General features: G+C 43.0%; 1 protein-coding gene across 1 annotated transcript in view; it reads left to right on the top strand.

The window, feature by feature from the left end:
- ARFGEF2 (ADP ribosylation factor guanine nucleotide exchange factor 2) overlaps positions 1-18,277 on the top strand; it is a 92,129-nt gene that overhangs the window by 53,413 nt on the left and 20,439 nt on the right. The window contains exons 22-27 of the mRNA XM_032387515.1: positions 1,231-1,378; positions 2,381-2,480; positions 5,940-5,980; positions 6,085-6,254; positions 10,806-10,957; positions 16,445-16,617. Coding sequence (XP_032243406.1) covers positions 1,231-1,378; positions 2,381-2,480; positions 5,940-5,980; positions 6,085-6,254; positions 10,806-10,957; positions 16,445-16,617 — 784 coding nt within the window. The remainder of the gene's footprint in view (positions 1-1,230; positions 1,379-2,380; positions 2,481-5,939; positions 5,981-6,084; positions 6,255-10,805; positions 10,958-16,444; positions 16,618-18,277) is intronic.

Below are 18,277 nucleotides of genomic sequence, written 5' to 3'. Positions count from 1 at the left end.
ATCATTGTATGTGGAGTAATCAGGGCATGGCTCTTTCCAGTAGAATTAAATACCTTTCGCAGTCAACAGGACGTTGATAAGTAACAATACCAAGCAGTGCTCAGTGGTATAGTGGACTCCCATACTCTGAGATTGGATCGTAACATCAACACAAAAGGCAAAACTCAGCTTTAGTCAGAAGTTCCCATGAAAATCCCTTAGGGAGGGTTTACCTGGAGATCTCCATGCTGTCCCTCGATAAGTTTCTGGCGACCAGTTTTTCCTCCAGTAGAAATCGAGGCCCATTTCTGTTTCTTCAGATAAGCTCCAGTCGAGAAAAGGCTTGTGTGCAGGTATATCTTCTCCACCCCAGAACCACCCCATGGGGCCGGAAGCTACAGTCTTTTTTCCGACTGCACACCCATTCCAGGGCATGTTCTCCATTCATTCAGTTAACCAAACAATAATCACCAGCTATTTTAAGTGCTGGGGATTCAGCAGTGAACAAGACAGTGTTGATGCCCTGTTGGTACTTAAGGCAGAGAACAAGAGAATATATGGCATAATGCCAAAAAGTGGTGAGGGCTAAGGGGGAAAGTAGTGTGACCAGGGGATGGTGGTAGAGACGGTGTGCATGCAGTCTCAGGGCAGTCAAGAGAGGTCTCTGAGGGACACGTGTCTGAGCTGGGAATCTAAGCTGGGAGTGAACCGTGGGGAAGAGCATAAGGAACATGTTGTAGGCATAAAGAACAGCAAATACAAAGGCTTTGGGGATAGGATGAGACATGTCAAGTTAACGGAGCAGCAGGGAGGCTAGCATTTTGTGTCTGAGAGGTAGAATAGAAAGGAGGTGAGGGGGGCTAAGTCAGACCAGATGGCACACTTAATGGGTAGCACAGTGGGTGGGATTCCCTCCCTGCACCAAACAGCTTTTCTCTCTTTCTGGAGCACTTATCACATTTGCATAATTAAACATCTATATCGCATAACTCCATTGTACCAGCTTTTCTTTTAGTCATTTTCTCTTTTACTTTTTAACAGTTTGAAAAAAAAAATAGTGGAGTCTGTCTTCCAAGCCTGCAGTCAGTGGGTTGCCTCGCAAGGACTAGGAAAACCATTCTAAGACCCTGGGATTTCATTCTCACCTGATGAAAAGCTGTGTGTTTCAAAGAGCTCTCGAATGACTAAGATTGCAGTGACCTTTTCAGGCCAGAAACGGGAACTCATTTCTTCACGCCTTCTTTTCATTAGATCTTGAAATGCATCAGCCAGCTGGAGCTCGCTCAGCTGATAGGAACCGGTGTGAAAACCCGCTACCTGTCTGGATCTGGGCGTGAAAGAGAAGGGAGCCTGAAGGGCCACACGTTGGCGGGAGAAGAGTTCATGGGCCTTGGCCTTGGTAAGACACCAGGCCCCACGGCTGGCCGTCATGGAGTCACAAGTTAACCGGAATGAAACGCTTCTTGTCTCAGCAGGACTGTCACGTAAACCAGCTCTTCCTTGTGTGCCAGCTGACAGTATGTTTATTAATGGAAGTGGAAGTGCTGCTTTGGCTCTCTTAACTGATTAAACTGTTGAGTAAATGCCTATTTTATCAAATTCAGCAGGGTGCATTACTTTTCTTTCTATGCCTAGAAGTGTATTGGGGGTAGAAGCCATTTGCTTTAGAAGGGCTACAGCTTTAGTACCTAGTACTAGAGGAATGGGTATGTGTATCTCTAGATTTTGAAAAGTACATTCAACGTCTCTTCCATGTTCATTCTCCTGAAAGTAGAATGATTTCTCATTGAATCGAGAGGCTCCCGTTGGTGATCTAACAGGAAATAAGGCAAACAAAAGTGCCGGACCACATTCTAAGCACTCAGTTTACACATTTTAATTCGTCTAGGGCAGGCTCCTAGGTCCCACGTACACTGATTGGAATAGGACAGGGTCACGGTTAAAAGCACAGACTGTATGAAAGGGGGAAGCTGTAATAGCACCTGCTTCTTAGGGCGCATGCAGGGATGGCTGGAGTGAAGTCCTGGAAAGCACACCACACATTGAGCAGGTATAAGCTGTCCCGTCTTCCAGGAGCTCTAAGTTAGTGCTGCTTAATTTTGTATTTGTTGTCCTAAATGTAGGCATTCAATACTATAAAAATGTGAAAGACTGAAGAAAGGGAGGTGGTTGGTACAAGCAAGGGAGCTTGTATTTTAAGAATAAGAATGTATTTTAAATGCCAAATGCCAAAACCTACATTTAATTTTATTCTGTCATCAGTTGAGGGTGTTTTTGTTTTGTTTTGCCTGCAAACCATTCTCTTATGTCTCTTGTCTCTGCATATTGATGCCACAGAATACTTTGTTCTAAATACTTGACTGTTTTTGAAGCAATGTTGATTTTGCACATTGTGTTTCAGGTAATTTGGTAAGTGGTGGAGTGGATAAAAGACAGATGGCCAGCTTCCAGGAATCGGTTGGTGAGACCAGCTCGCAGAGTGTGGTTGTAGCTGTAGACAGGTAATGATTTTGTTCTCCAGCGAAGCTGGACTATCCAGTAGTGTGGCACATCCTCTGTGTAGTTAGTGGATTCTTAATCTGTTTGACTCTTGTAAGTGTTGTGAGCTCTAGATCATTCAAACTAGGAAGTAGCACACGTGATCCACAGCTACTAATAACCTTCATGTTCATTTGTATTCGTGACCTTTTTAAAAACAAGCGTTTTTGCTTGTGCTGATGTTTTAGATTACCTTGTTTCCTTAACAGAAATTTCTAATTAAAAAAATTCCAAGAAGGGTTTAAGATGTAAAGCCTATCTACGAGTGAGAGGTGGCCACATTGATAGTTTGCATTTCATTTTCCTTAGAACCTTTCCATGATACCTGTTTACTTGAAACTAAACATCCACGAGAAATCTAGGTATTCTTATTCAAAGACATTCATTAGATAGCAGTATTTAAAATATGAATTTTCTAAAATGAATAAACTCCTGAAAAGTACCCTTGAATAATCATGTACACTGCTGTTCATGTGGTTAATGACGGATTCCACAGTATTAAATACAGACAGTGTTGAGGTGGTAGGAGTATAGAATTTGGGGCATAATTTGTATTGTTCTCAGAACAATCCTCTTAGTATTTTAAAATCTTTATTAGTGTATTTTGATTACCTTGTTCCTGTTGCTTCCCTGCTTCTCTCCAACAGAGATACTGTCTGTAACATACTTTTGATGGGTTTTCCTCACATTTTTCAGTTAGGTTTAGGCTAAAAGTACAAAATGGTTATTCTTCCATTAATCACAATTCTTGCTTTTCTGTTTCTCTGCATTAGCCAGATCATGGACAGTAGCAGTCTTGCCCGACATCATTTTGTGTGCCATTACATTTTTTTAAATTGAGATATAATTCACATAGCACAAGACTTATTCTTTTAAAATGTACAATTCAGGAGGAGCCTGGGTCGCTCAGTCAGTTAAGTGTCCAACTCTTGATTTCAGCTCAGGTCATGATCTCAGGTTGAAATCAAGGGAAAGATAATAACTCAAAAGTAGCTGAAGAAGTAAAGAGCACTGGTGAGGATGCCTGGGGAAATACATATTTTCTGTTTGTAATTCATTTTATCTATCTGATTTGAGGATGGCGAAAGTAATCATCATCAATCTGTGTTGATGGGCAGGTATGTGTAAACAAAAAACTTACATAGCAACAGCACAAAGGAGAGGGCAGAGAATGGAGCAATATAGGAGCCAGGATGTTTCATACTACTCAAATTAAGTAGACATTAATTCAAAGTCAAATGTTAAAAGTTAAGATGTTATTAATCATTCCCAAGTCAATCAGTAAGAAAAACACTGAAAAAATACAGTAAAAGAAACAAGGAAAATAGAATGATACACTAGAAAATTTCTTAACACATAAGAAGGCAGTGATAATGAAGGAATGGGGAACAAAAACGACACAACAGATATTTATAAAAAGAGAAAAAGAGCAGATCTAAATTCTACCCATCAACAATTAAATTATAATTAAATGTAAATAGATAAAACACTTTAATCCAAAGGAAGAGATTGGTGGAATGGACTAAAATAAACACGGTCCAACCATCTGCTTTCCAAAGGAACTCACTTTATTTTTTTTTATTATTTTTTTTAAAGTAAGCTACAATGCCCAGTGTGGGGCTTGAACTCAGAACTCTGAGATCAAGAGTCACATGCTCTACCAACTGAGCCAGCCAGGCGCCCCCAGAGAGACTCACTTTAGATTCAAAGACACAAACAGGTTGAAAGTAAAAGAATAAAAAAGACATAGCATATCAAAAAGTAGCCAAAAGAGAACTGGGGTGGCTGCACCAATGTAAGACAAGAGGTTGAAAAATCATTAGTAGAGACAAAGAACATTTTATAATATAAAAGGTTTAATCTGTCAAGAAAACATACAAACATATATGCATCTAACAACAAAGCCCCAAAGTCACACAGCAGAACAAATAAAACTGAAAGGGAGAAATGGACAATACAGCAATGCCCAGAATCAGCAAATATATAAAGACAGAATGAAGATTAGCGGCTATAGGGGCTGGCAGGGGAGGAAATGGGGAGTGACTGATAGTAAGTACAGGCTGATGAAAATGCTATGAAATTCGATAATGGAATAGCTTCTCGGCCTTTTGGCTAAGACCAAGTGTGAAATTTGATAGTGGTGATGACCACACGACTCTGAATATACTAAAACCCACTGAATTGTATACATGTATACATATATTTTAAAGATTTATTTATTGAGAGAGAGAGAGAGCCCCCACAAGAGAGCACACGTGCGTGAACAGAGGGAGGGGCAGAAGGAGAGGTAGAGGGAAAGAATCTCAAGCAGACTCCCTGCAGAGCGTGATCTCATGACCACTATCTCTGCTCATTTAGCTTTAGTGATCAGCTAAGAATTAGACAAAGAGGGGCACCTGGGTGGCTCAGTCAGTTAAGCATCCGACTTTTGATTTTGGCTCAGGTCATGATCTCAGGGTCCTGGATCAAGTCCTGCGTTGGGCTCCCTGCTCAGCAGGGAGTCTGCTTCTCCCTCTCCCTTGCTCTTCTCTGTCTCGCTCTTCTCTCTTTCACTCTTCTCTCTCTCAAGTAAATAAATAAAATCTTTAAAAAAAAAAAAATAAAGCCTTCTGTGCATGTCTCATTCCCAGCTTTTCCTTTTAAGTTTTTGGCAGGGTCCTTGTTTACCCCGGTTGTGACTGCCACCTCAGCTAGTTACTACAGATTGCTTTTGACAAAAGCCCCAGGGAAAAGGCTATTTGCACCAAACGAGGTCTGAGTCAAAAGACAGATCCTGGAAAGGGGGTTTCCAGGGTACTGCCAGGCAGGTCACATAATGTCACTTCTTTGAGACTGGTGTTTTGGGGGAAATTCCAGGATAGTTGTGTTCTCTCCTGTGGAACTAAGTTGCTTGTTTCGCAGTTACCGTGACTTCAGAGCTGTTGGCTTTCAACATTCCTGAGGAACTGAGAAGACAGTAATAGAAATAGGCCAGCCTAAAACACCATAATAGTCTCTATTTATACCAAAATTGAGCCATTTTTCTTGAATAAACATTTTACCAGCCTTTGGTAATTTCCAGAGTTCAGTCCTCAAAGAGTTGGTTTGGGTAACTTTTTTCTGCTAGTTTTTTTCGTTTGTCTTATGGAGGAGCAGCTTTTTGGAGGTCCTCACTCTCCCACTCCCACTGTTGTGACATCACATGCTGTTATATTTTACTCTCCCTTCCTCCTTTTGATGTGTCACTTTTTCTTTCTACCATTATAGGCATCTGTGCTCTGGGTTCACTGACCAGTTTTGTACCTCTGATGCCTCAGTCATTTATTTTAGTGGAGGTGCCAGACCTGAAATGCTTCCTTTTTGCCTTTTCTTCAGTGTTTGAAATTGAAACACAGCTTCCGAATCTAACTTTTATTTTATTGTGTCTGGAATTATCTCCCTAGAATTTTTACTGGATCTACTAGACTGGATGGAAATGCCATAGGTATGTATTTGTCACTCACGTGTGACAACTACAGAATCCTCATGTTGTGGCTGTCTGGCCATTACTAATGAAGCCTCGCATGTGTTGTTGGGTCTGGCCTGTAGTTGACTTTGTCCGCTGGCTGTGCGCCGTGTCCATGGACGAGCTGGCTTCCCCGCACCACCCCCGCATGTTCAGCTTGCAGAAGATTGTGGAGATATCATACTACAACATGAATCGGATCCGGTTGCAGTGGTCGCGAATATGGCATGTGATTGGAGATCACTTCAATAAGGTAACTCTTCAAATTCAAAAACCACTCCATCGGTGTCCAGAAAAAGGCAGGCAACTATATTCAAGGAAGAAGTGAGAGAGAGTTTAGGTACCTATACAGCTTTCCCTGTTATCCAGAAGTAGAATGTTGCTATGAAACCTTTCATAAGCCGAAATGGTGTAAAGCAGAGAGGCAGTTACCATTAATTTATATGAAAAAATTGTTGAGCATTCCCACACCCCAAAAATAACCTTTCTTAGGCTTTTCTGATATTTTAGGACACATCTTGCTAACAATGCACAGAATCGAGATAAAGCCCAAATGCTCACTGACACAGTTCAGAGCGCTGGTGGCTTAATGCTGAGATGCTGAGTGGAGTTCGCGGGGAAGGGGCTTGGCAGCACCCCTCGTGCTGCTGGCCGCGTGCTGCCTCTGTAACAGCTCGCTGCAAAACAAACGCTGAATGTCATTTTCACTTTCCACGTTTCTTTTGTAAAAGCAAAAATCCTCTTTGGATTTTTTTTTTGGTTAGTGAAAATAGATACTAAGGTAGGTCTTTCATAAAAGCAAAGTGGTACATGGGGCGCCTGGATGGCACAGTCAGTTAGGCGTCCGACTCTTGATTTCAGCTCAGGTCATGATCTCAGGGTGGTGAGATTGATCCCCTGCATCAGGCTGTGTGCTCAGTGTGGAATCTGCTTGGGACTCTCTCTCTCCCTTTTCCTCTGCCCCTCTTCCTCCCCCCTCAAGCAAATGAATAAATCTTAAAAAAAAAGCAAAGCAGTGCAGTGTGACATTGCATGAAGCAGAGGATACTCATAATTCATTTTACCTGTGGAGCATATTTAGGTATTGCTAGAACTCGTGGAGTATGAAATTAAAATCTTAGTGGTATTAAAAATACTTTAATATCCCATATCCAGGATCTAGGCTAACACCACAAAATCATTATAGTCACTGGACAAACATTGATGTTTGAACACATGGCAAAATCCTCTAGTGTCTTCTGAATGACCAAAGATTAAGTTATGTTCTATATAGTTTCACTGTTAATGTCACTGCTTCTTATATTCTGGCTTTTGTTGCCACCACTCTTCTGAAACCTTTGTTGAGAAAACTAACATTCATTCATTCATTCATTCATTTTAAAGATTTGCTTACTTATGAGAGAGAGAGAGAGCATGCATGCATGCAAGCTAGGGGAAAGGCAGAGAGAGAGAGAATCTCAAGTAGACTCCCCACTGAGCATGGAGCCTGACATGGGGCTCCATCCCACAACCCTGAGATCATGACCTGTCCGAAATCAAGAGTTGGTGCTTAACCAACTAAGCCACCCAGGCATCCCTAGAAAACTAACATTTATTTTTACATCAGAAACAGGCTAGAGATTTGTATGTTCTAAAACTGACAACTACTGAGAGAAAACCAGACTACCCTTGTTCCTCTCCGCTAGAGGTTTTATCATGTACATATAGGCACATGCACACATAAAGACTTTTAAAAGTCAGAATGTATATGTATTGTGTGTGTGTGTATGCATCTGTGATTCCATTAACTTCTTAAAAGTGATAGCTTAATAGCACTATTTCCTACCAAAACATACTCCATGATTTCAAAGCAATTTTCTCACTCCTGGAGATGAAGAGTTGTAATACAGATGCTTAAAAGTACTGTGAGTAAAAAACAGTTTATCCAAAAGAGAATTGCACTCTCTCCATTGAATGGAAGAAACTTATAAAAAGAAGCAGGTGACCTTTCATCTGAATCCTCAGGGAGGACACAGCCACGAGAGCCTGCCCATGACCCCGAGCAGCTGTTTGTCGAGTGGATGGTAGCACTGTCACCTAGAGTAATCAACCAGCTCAGCAACCATCTTTCTTACTCTTCTGGATAAATAACTTACTAGTGGACCAGTTGACTTAATTGGTGTGAAATTGCTTGAGAAAGGGAATGCGAACCATTACCATTACTGTACCTTACGTTGTATTCTCATCCAAGCCTGTGACCACTAAGCTGGAGCAAACATTGCTCACTTGTCCCATGAAATCTTTCCACTAGCAGCCGTGGAATCCTTTTTTCTCTCAGAAGTAATAATCCAGAAGTGTTTTGGTAAGCCTTTCCCAGCTTTTCGGAGTCTGGATTTCATGTTCAGTGGGACTTCTTCAGGAGAGAACATCAGTTTGTACAAGTTACTTTTCCCACCTGCAATTCTGTTGTCAAGACTCTTTAGGTGCCAGTTCTCAGTTATCTGTGGGTCACTTACGGGCAGCTCAGGATGTAGGCTGACAGAGAGTAATGAGACATTTCATGGTTGTCACCTTCATTACCAGTGTCTGTTCCATCTCATCAGAGCCACTAAGCACAAAGTTGTGGAAAACTCAGTTGCTCCCTCTGGGAGTCTTCATTCTTTCTACCACCTCAGGAAGATGTTCTGCTTGTCTATAGTTTACCTACTTTTAGAGACTGGAGTTATGGGTATATATTTGGTTGGCTGGACGTATTTCTTTTTAACTGCCAAATGTTACTCCGTGTAATAAGAATCTCGTAGGTTTGAAGAAGTGAATGGCTGAGTACAGCTGTAACTTAGCTCTTGGCATTCTAGCAGAGCCTTGGGAACAGTCCCATGTTTCTCTTCTAAATTAGGACACGTGTGCGTCCTGGGGTGTGCAGAGCTGCACGATAAGCATGGAGTGTATTCCTGCTGCAGGATTTCCTGAATCCTGATGTTTAGGAGAGGAATATTCTTTTTATTAGTATTTAATTTAATGAACATGACATAAACACCTTAAAAAAAATTACTGTTAAAGCCACGTTTGACCATCACCACTCCCCTATTGAACCCTGCCCAAAACTAATTATTACCAGTTTGGTATATACCCTGACATTTTTCTATGCACGTGTATATGTATATACTCACAGAAATACAGATAATATTGTCTTGGTTTCTTTTGCTTTTTTGAAAAAAAACATAATTGGTATTGCACATATCATTTTGTAACTTGCTTCCTCCACTTAGCAAGGAATCTTAAATATTTAACTATGTTATTAGTATGTATGAGTTTATTCTTTTTTAGATTGTGGTAAAATACACATAAAATTTTTCATTTTAACCGTTTGTAAGTGTACAGTTTATTAGTGTTAAGTACACTCACATTTTGTGCAACAGATCTGAGGAGCTCTTTTTTCATCTTGTAAAATGGAAACTCCAAACCCGCTAAATACTAGCTTCCCATTCCTTCCTGTGCCCTGCCCCTTCCCCCAGTCCAGGGTAACCACCATTCTGCTTTCTGTCTCTATGAATTTGACTACTCTCGCTACTCATATAACTGGAATCATGCAGCATTTGTCCTTTTGTGACTGGTTTCTTTCACTTGGCATGATGTCCTCAAGGTTCATCCATGTTGTAGCATGTGATAGAATTTTCTTCTTTTTTTCTTTTTTTAAAGGCTGGACGTATTTCTTTTTAACTGCCAAATGTTACTCCGTGTCTGTGAACATACCCTTATGTAACTATTTCCTATTGATGTTTACAGTTTTTCTTTATTTGAAGTGATATTGCAACATTACTTCTGTTAAAAATAAAACCTTTTCAGGTCAGACCACATGCCAGTGAAATTTCTTGCTTGGAGCAGGCCACTGCAAGATGCCCCAGATCCTTGGCAGGGGTTCTGGTAGGAGACATTCCCTTGCTCTGCTTGAGGGATTCTTCTTGAGGGAAAAGTCTGAGAAGCGCCAACCAAATATATACCCATAACTCCAGTCTCTAAAAGTAGGTAAACTATAGACAAGTACAATTTTAAGGAAATTGAAAAGCCTTAATATTTGTGCTGAATTTTTTGAGGCCGATAATACTCATTTATAATCAGGCAACAGATATGGGCAAGTATGAAAAGGATTTACAGAGGGGTGCCTGGGTGGCTCAGTCGTTAAAGTATCTGCCTTCGGCTCTGGTCGTGGTCCCAGGGTCCTGGGATTGAGCCCCACATCGGGCTCCCTGCTCCATGGGAAGCCTGCTTCTCCCTCTTCCACTCCTCCTGCTTGTGTTCCCTCTCTTGCTGTCTCTCTCTCTGTCAAATAAATAAATAAAATCTTTAAAAAAAAAAAAAAAGGCTTTACAGAGACTTTAAAGTCTTTTGACCTGTCCTGTATACTTGGATAAAATTAATTAGCACGTGGGGAATTGTTTAACGGGTATAGAGTTTCAGCTTTGCTAGAGTTCTGGAGATGTGGTGCACAACAATGTGGATGTCCTTAACACTACTGAACTGTGTGCTTCAAAATGGTTAAGATGGTAACTTTTGTGTTTTATGTGTATTTTGCCACAATCTTTAAAAAATTAAATAGCACATTTGAAAGCATTTTTAATTAAATGTGCAGTACTGATCTTTCATCATTAAACTTAAAACAGAATTGTCCAGGTCATAGCCAAGAAACACCACTTTCTTTTCTCCTTAGGTGTGTTTTTTCAGAGCATTTGTTCTGAAGGCAGGCTGTCCATTTTTGATGTTCAGAAGCCCACATCCACAATTGTTGTACTGTGCCTATCTCACCTCGCCTCCCATTTCTGCTCAGGTTGGCTGTAACCCCAATGAAGATGTGGCGATCTTTGCTGTTGACTCCTTAAGGCAGCTCTCTATGAAGTTTCTCGAGAAGGGAGAATTAGCCAACTTTCGTTTCCAGAAAGATTTTCTGAGGCCCTTTGAGCATATCATGAAGAAAAACAGGTATGTGCCTTGTCAAATTCCCCATTGGAGGCCTAAAAAGACCTCCTAACGCTAATCACACAATATTTTCTTCCTTTGTTGATGGAAACAGGTAAAATGAACAGGCTGATTCACATGTATTGTTTCTAAGTACGTCACTGAGATCTGCGTGTGACCCTTCCCAGAAGGACAGATGACACCACCACAACTAGTAGAAATGTGCCATGCATTCTTACTGGGGTGGGTGCTGATGTTGTTCAGAGAAAGAGCCACTGCTGAGGCATCCTAAAACAAGGTCAAGAGGGGCATTTGGGTGGCTCAGTCATTAGGCGTCTATCTTCGGCTCGGGTCATGATCCCAGCGTCCTAGGATCGAGCCCCGCATCAAGCTCCCTGCTCAGCGGGAAGCCTGCTTCTCCCTCTCCCACTCCCCCTGCTTGGTTCCTTCTCTCACTGTGTCTCTCTCTGTCAAATAAATAAAAATCTTAAAAATAAACAAAACAAGGTCAAAAATTATGTGACCCATCATTTCTGCCCCAGGAGGGTGATAGAAGAGATCAGGACAGCTGTACCTGTGAAGGACTCGCCCTGTTCATGCGTTCACTTGGCCTGTATTACTGCAGCCTACCGGCTGCTAGTACTGGTCTGAGTGCCAAGTGTACAGAACTAAAGAAAACTCAAAAATTCCTGTTTTCTCTGGCCCTGATTTAATCATCATGGGTACACCATATCCTCTTTACTTTTATATGTGTTTGAGGTTTTCCATAATGAAAGTAAATAGTAAATCCTTGTTTAGGGGCACCTGGGTAGCTCAGTCAGTGAAGCGTCTGCCTTTGGCTCAGGTCGTGATCCCGGGGTCCTGGGATCGAGCCCCGCATCGGGCTCCCTGCTCAGCAGGGAATCTGCTTCTCCCTCTCCCTCTGCCCCTGCTGATGCTTACGCGCACGCACTCTCTCTCTCTCTCTCTCTCTCTGAAATACATAAGTAAAATCTAAAAAAAAAAAAATCCTTGTTTATATTCCAGTGAGATAGATAAACAAGTAAATAAATGTTTAAATCAAGGTAAGGGTATAAGACTAGAAGCACTCCTTTATACAGGGCAGTCAGCCGAGATGCATTTGGTAAGTTGACCCTTAAAATGAGGAACGAGCCAGGAGTGGCTATATGTGGTTTTGGGAAGAGTGTTGTGAGCAGAGGGAAGAGCAAGAACAAAAACCCTGCGGCAGAGTGTCCTTGGCATAACGAGGAGGAGCAAGGAGGCCAGGGTAGCCGGGCAGAGTGAAAAAGGCAGAAAGTCCTGGAGGATGAAGCCCTAGTGGTGGCAGAGTGCCTGGGGCATGGAGGAACTGTCAGCCTTTGTCAGCACTTTGGCTTGTTCTCTGTGAAAGACAGAAGCCATTGGAGGCTTTTGAGCAGAGAAGTGAAATAGTCTGACATATGTTAAGGGATCATCCTGCGTTTATCCGTGAAAAATGAAAAGCCACTGTCATTGTTCAGATTTGGACCAAGGCGGTGAGGCACCATGAGATTGGATTCTGCATACATTTTGAATGGGAAGCCTACAGCATGTGCTGATGAATTAGCTATGGGGCATAAAAGGAAGAAATGTCAAGGATAACTTTCGGGTGTCTGTCCCGACCACTAAAATGAGTCCATGAGATCTGCTTAGAGTGTTGTTTGTTTGTTTGTTTGTTTTTTAAAGAAACTGAAAGCTGGGGCGCCTGGGTGGCTCAGTCGGTTAAGCGTCTGCCTTCGGCTCAGGTCATGATCCCAGGGTCCTGGGATCCAGCCCCACATTGGGCTCCTTGCTCAGTGGGAAGCCTGCTTCTCCGTCTCCTACTCTCCCTGCTTGTGTTCCCTTTCTCACTGTGTCTCTCTCTGTCAAATAAATAAATCTTTAAAAAAAAAAAGAAAGCTTACGAGTTCAAAGGCCGTAGCCAATGTGGGTCCTTTAGGGTAACAAAAAGGGCAGCAGAAAAGTCTCCCTGATATGTCTGTCTCTCTCTTTTCTCTTCATCACCTTACTGCTCATTTTAAGAGAAAATAAAGCCCATTCCAGAATCTGGCATCACCCCTGATTTTTATTTTACTTTATTTTATTATTTTTTTTAGAGAGAGAGAGAGCAGGGGGCAGGGGGAAGAGAGAGCATCCTAAGCAGGCTCCACGCCCAGCAAGGAGCCCGACGTGGGGCTTGATCTCATGACCCTGAGATCATGACCTGAGCTGAAATCAAGAGTCTAATGCTCAACCGACTGAGCCACCCGGGCGCACTTCCCCCTGATTTTAGCGTATGCGCAGAAATACCTCCTACCTTTGGGGACACTGTTGTGAGTGCTGAGGAGATGGAGGCCTGACGTGGCAGCCAGCCTAGTTGGCTGGTGGCACTGATGGCCAGAGTCCCAGGCCCCCCCGCCCATCCCGTGGCTGCTCAGCCAGCATTTGAAAAGGAACAGAGTAAGTTTAGAATCACACATTGCAGCCACTCTCAGACACTGTTGATGGACAACTGTAACTTGCTATAACATTTTCAGAAGCATTTGGGCAATGCGCAAGAACCTTAACATTTCTCTGCCTTTTGACTCAGTAATTCTACACTTCTGTAACTCTTCTAAGGAATTAATTTGAAATACAAAACATTGTAAATCACACAAAATAATTTTTAAAAAACCAGATCCCACCTAAATATAAAAGAGTGTTAAGTCAATGTTGGTACAGCCACAACATGGAATATTGTGCAGCTGTTAAAGATGTTCACAATGTTTATGACACGGGAAATGCTTAACAGTTTAGTCAAAAGGGTCGGGTTATGGAATTGGACCGCGTAATAAGGACAGTTTTATCAATCTCTCCATGTGAAATATACTGTCACATAAAGGAATTTTTTGTTTCATTATGTTTTTCTCTACATTTTCCAAAATGTTTACTGTCCTCACATTACTTTTAATAATCAGGCAAAAAGCATTTTTTTTTAAGATTGTATTTATTTATTTGACAGAGAGACACAGCGAGAGAGAGAACACAAGCAGGGGGAGTGGGAGAGGGAGAAGCAGGCTTCCCGCGGAGCAGAGAACCCGATGCCGGGCTCGATCCCAGGACCCTGGGATCATGACCTGAGCCGAAGGCAGACGCCTAACGACTGAGCCACCCAGGCGCCCCTGGGCAAAAAGCATCTTAATTTTTTTTTTTTAAGTAAACTTTTTTTTTAAGATTTTATTTATTTGAGAGAAAGCAAGAGTGAGAGAGCACAAGTAGGGGAAGCGGCAGAGGGAGAGGAAGAAGCAGGCTCCCCACTGAACAGGGAGCCCACTGTGAGGCTCGATCCCAGGATCATGACCTGAGCCGAAGACAGATGCTTAACTGACTGAGCCACCCAGGGGCCCCTTATTATTACTACTTTTTATACAGGGCATGAATTCATGACCCTGAGATCAAGAGTTGGATGCTTAACTGACTGAGCTATCCAAACACCCCGAAAAGCATCACATTTTTTTTTTTTTTTTTTTTTAAGATTTTGAGAGGGAGAGCGTGTGAGCAGGGAGAGGAGCATAGGGAGAGGGACAAACAGACTCCATGCTGAGCATAGAGCCTGACACAGGGCTCAATCTCACGACGCTGAGATCAAGAGTCAGACGCTTAACTGAGCCAACAGGCATCCCCCCCCGAAAAACATTTTTAAAAGTACATGTAGGGGTGCCTGGGTGGCTCCGTCAGTTAAGCCTCTGCCTTCGACTCAGGCTCCCTGCTCAGTGGGGAGTCTGCTTCTCCCTCTGCCTGCCGTTTCCCCTGCTTATTCTCTCTCCTCTCCCCCCCCATCAGATAAATACATAAAATCGTTTAAAAAATAAAGAAATAAAAAGTACATGTAGGAGTGCCTGGGTCTGCCTTCAGCTCAGGTCATGATCCCAGGGTCCTGGGATCGAGCCCCACATCAGGCTTCCTGCTCGGCAGGAGGCCTGCTTCTCCCTCTCCCACTCCTCCTGCTTGTTTCTGCTCTCTCTGTCTCTCTCTCTGTCAAATAAATAAAATCTTTAAAAAAAAAAAAAAAAAATATGAGTAGAGGGGCGCCTGGGTAGCTCAGTTGGTTGAGCATCCGACTCTTGATATCAGCTCGGGTCATGATCTCAGGATCATGAGATTGAGCCCACCGTTGGGCTCCACGCTTAGTGTGGAGTCTGCTTGAGATTCTCTCCCTCTGCCTCTGTCCCCACCCTGCTCATGCTCTTTCCCTCTCTCTCTCTCAAATCTTAAAAAAGTACGTATAATTCTTCCCAATGAGCTACTTTTCTTCCCCATGAGGGGGAGGCAGTCATGAATTCAGTTGTATTATATATTAAAATCACATAGGTATGTAGTCAGTCCTTTGTTATCTGTGAGTGACATATTTGCTTTGTGGACCCTTAGCTAAGTTTTAACTGTTTTGACTTTCTCCTTGCCTTCTCTAAATGACCTCTTACCAGTTAGTATGGATCCCGCAGATGAACATGAATGTTACCGTAAGCCAGATGAAATTTGCAAGTCAAGTCTGCAATCCCAAAGCCACTCTAATGGCTTTCAAAGCTAGTGGTGTGGAAGTGATAGGTTGTGTAGCCTTGCTTCTTGTTGTTTGTATGATAATGGAGCTCACCCCATAACTGCACATGTCTTAATAGGTTGCAAGACATACATGCTAACCTTTTGCAAATATCCAGGTAACACCATGTTGAACCTTGCAGCTGCTTTAGAACCATTTTTTCTGTCTTCAGGTTTTGTTTTGTAATAATTAAATTTAAAATTGTGCATCTTAAATTACATATGTATATTCCCATCCATGTATATGTGTTTACCATACGCATATATTCCTGCCTAAAAATCGAAGAGGATATGCACCAAGAATTTAGAAATGGTCATCTCTGCCTAGGAGAATTATGAGTATTATTAGTGTGAAGGTTTTCATCCAGAAAAACTGACCAACAATGCCTTAAACCAGAAGGCTGTGTATTGTTACGTAACAAGTCAGAGGTAGGCAGACCCAACTTTGATTCCATAGCCCAAATTGTCATTGAGGACCCAGCTTCTTTCTTTTTTGCTATTTTTTTTAAAGATTTTATTTATTTATTTGAGAGAGAGTGCAGGGGAGGAAGGGGTGGAGGGAGAGGGAGAAGCTGACTCCCTGCTGAGTAGGGAGCCCAATGCGGGACTTGATCCCAGCACCTTGGAATCATGACCTGAGCCGAAGGCAGACGCTTAACCGCTTAAATGAATGTGGATTACTATGTGCTTTTTAAAAATGCAGGTTTTGGGAGGTGCCTGGGTGGCTCAGTCAGTGAAACATCCCACCCTTGATCTCAGCTCAGGTCTTGACCTCAGGGTCGTGACTTCAAGCCCCGTGTTGGGCTCCAAAAATAAAAAATAAAAATAGAAAAATAAAAATGCGGTCTTTTTAATGCACTGCTTCTAAGCGATGCCGTGTTCATTTTTCTTCCCACCATTCAAAGTACAGATGACATGGCTGCCCCATTCTTTCCTTAGGTCTCCAACCATCCGGGACATGGTGATCCGCTGCATCGCGCAGATGGTGAACTCCCAGGCAGCCAACATCCGCTCGGGCTGGAAGAACATCTTTGCAGTGTTCCACCAGGCAGCCTCGGATCATGACGGGAACATTGTGGAGCTGGCCTTCCAGACCACGGGCCACATCGTCAGTAAGTGGCTCTTATGTCCCACCTGCAAGTCTAAAAGGGTGACCACTTTTTCCTGTCTGTTTTACTCTTGTGAAAGCACTCCTGGATTGGACATTGGCCTATGAATCATAGAATTTCCCATACCAGGGTTACAGCAGTCTACTTTGTCTTGATTGCCACCAATCCCTTCCAAGGACCAGATGCCACTATGCCCTACTGATGTGGATAAATTACTCCCAATAACAGATGGAGCTGAAGTTCCAGTTTGCCTGATACGTGCAGAACGTTCAGTCCCAATAGGGACTGGAACTTTTCTGTCCTGAGAGACACTGCTGGGCTTTTCTGACCCTAGAGGTACTGATGATGGGGCAGGCGAAGGTGCACGGACTCCAGAGGACACTGACTGTGCAGCAGAGTCATTAGATGCTCATGGACATGGAGTCAGCAAACTACGTGGGGAAGAATGTTGTCTGTTAAAGTTAGCAGCTGTGGGTGCTCCTCCAAGGGGTGCCCCAGGTCCATACATGTGACCTCCTGAAAGGTTTGAGGCAGAGTTTCCCAAATGTGTAGAAGAAGGTGTTACAGAACCATATGGCGAGTCCATATTGACAATAGCTGAGGGACTTGGAGCGGGTCTCTGTGATGGTGGTCTAAAACCTGGAGCTTTAGAAGTATCAGACTGAGGTAAAGGATCTGAATTTGGCAAATATGAGGGTTTTCCTGATAGCATAGATTCTGGTGTTGACTGAGATGAAACAACAGATCCTCCCCAGAAGGCATGAGCAGAAGTAGGGCTGTTTTCAAACAATGTGCTAAAGGGCCCAAATGGTAAGGGGGCACTGAAATTGGGAGCTGGATGTACTGAATTTTGACAAGCACTTTGTGTACTTAAGGTTGAACGTAGCTGGACAGAAGAGGGAACACTGTGAGGTCTTTTAATGTGATTGACACTGAGGACTGCAACAGATAATTTTGCACTGGAGCTGGATTGTGAGGGGCAGTTGTGCCATGAGAGGGTGGTCTAATAGCAGGGGTTTCCATTTTAGGAGCAGGCTGGGAGCATCCCATTTGTGTCTGAGGCATAGGGTAAGTCCCTGGGGCAGTAGAAGGCACCACCACTGGAGCAGAACTTGTTGTTGCTAAAGGAGGGACAGTCATTCTAACTTCCGGGGGAGGAACCTGAGGCTGCTGAAGAGGTGGTCTTGGCTCCTGAGAAACAGATCCCGGAGGTTGTTGCTGAGCAGAATGAACTGATGAACTCCCAGAAGAACTGCTGCTGTTTGAAAGTCTGCTGTTTGTTGTTTCTACTACTGGTGGACTACCTGCTTCCTGTTGAGGAAATGCCCCTTTATTTGGAGATGCTCTTCCACAATCCAAAGGGCTGTCTTAGGACAGGAACGGCCGGGGAATTAAAGGAGTGTGCTCAGGATCACCGAACCAGCACTAGAGCTTTGCCCAGTGCTCAGCTTCTATCAGGCAGACCACTGAGGGCCAACTTCACACAGAGATCATTGTCCTCTCCATTTCCTCAAGCTCCATCCTAAAATAGTTTAAGTTGAAACGGGCACCTTGGCATCCTGGTGAAACTTGGTTTTCTCATGGCTTGTCCTCTCTCACTTCCTTAGGGACATTTGTCAGGTAGGGCCTCTTCAGAGAGTCCTTCCCTGACCCCCAGCCTAAG

This window comes from Phoca vitulina, unplaced genomic scaffold (assembly GCF_004348235.1).
Source record: "Phoca vitulina isolate PV1807 unplaced genomic scaffold, GSC_HSeal_1.0 scaffold50, whole genome shotgun sequence".
Lineage (NCBI taxonomy): Eukaryota > Metazoa > Chordata > Mammalia > Carnivora > Phocidae > Phoca > Phoca vitulina.
This window is presented reverse-complemented; position numbering and strand designations above follow the sequence as displayed.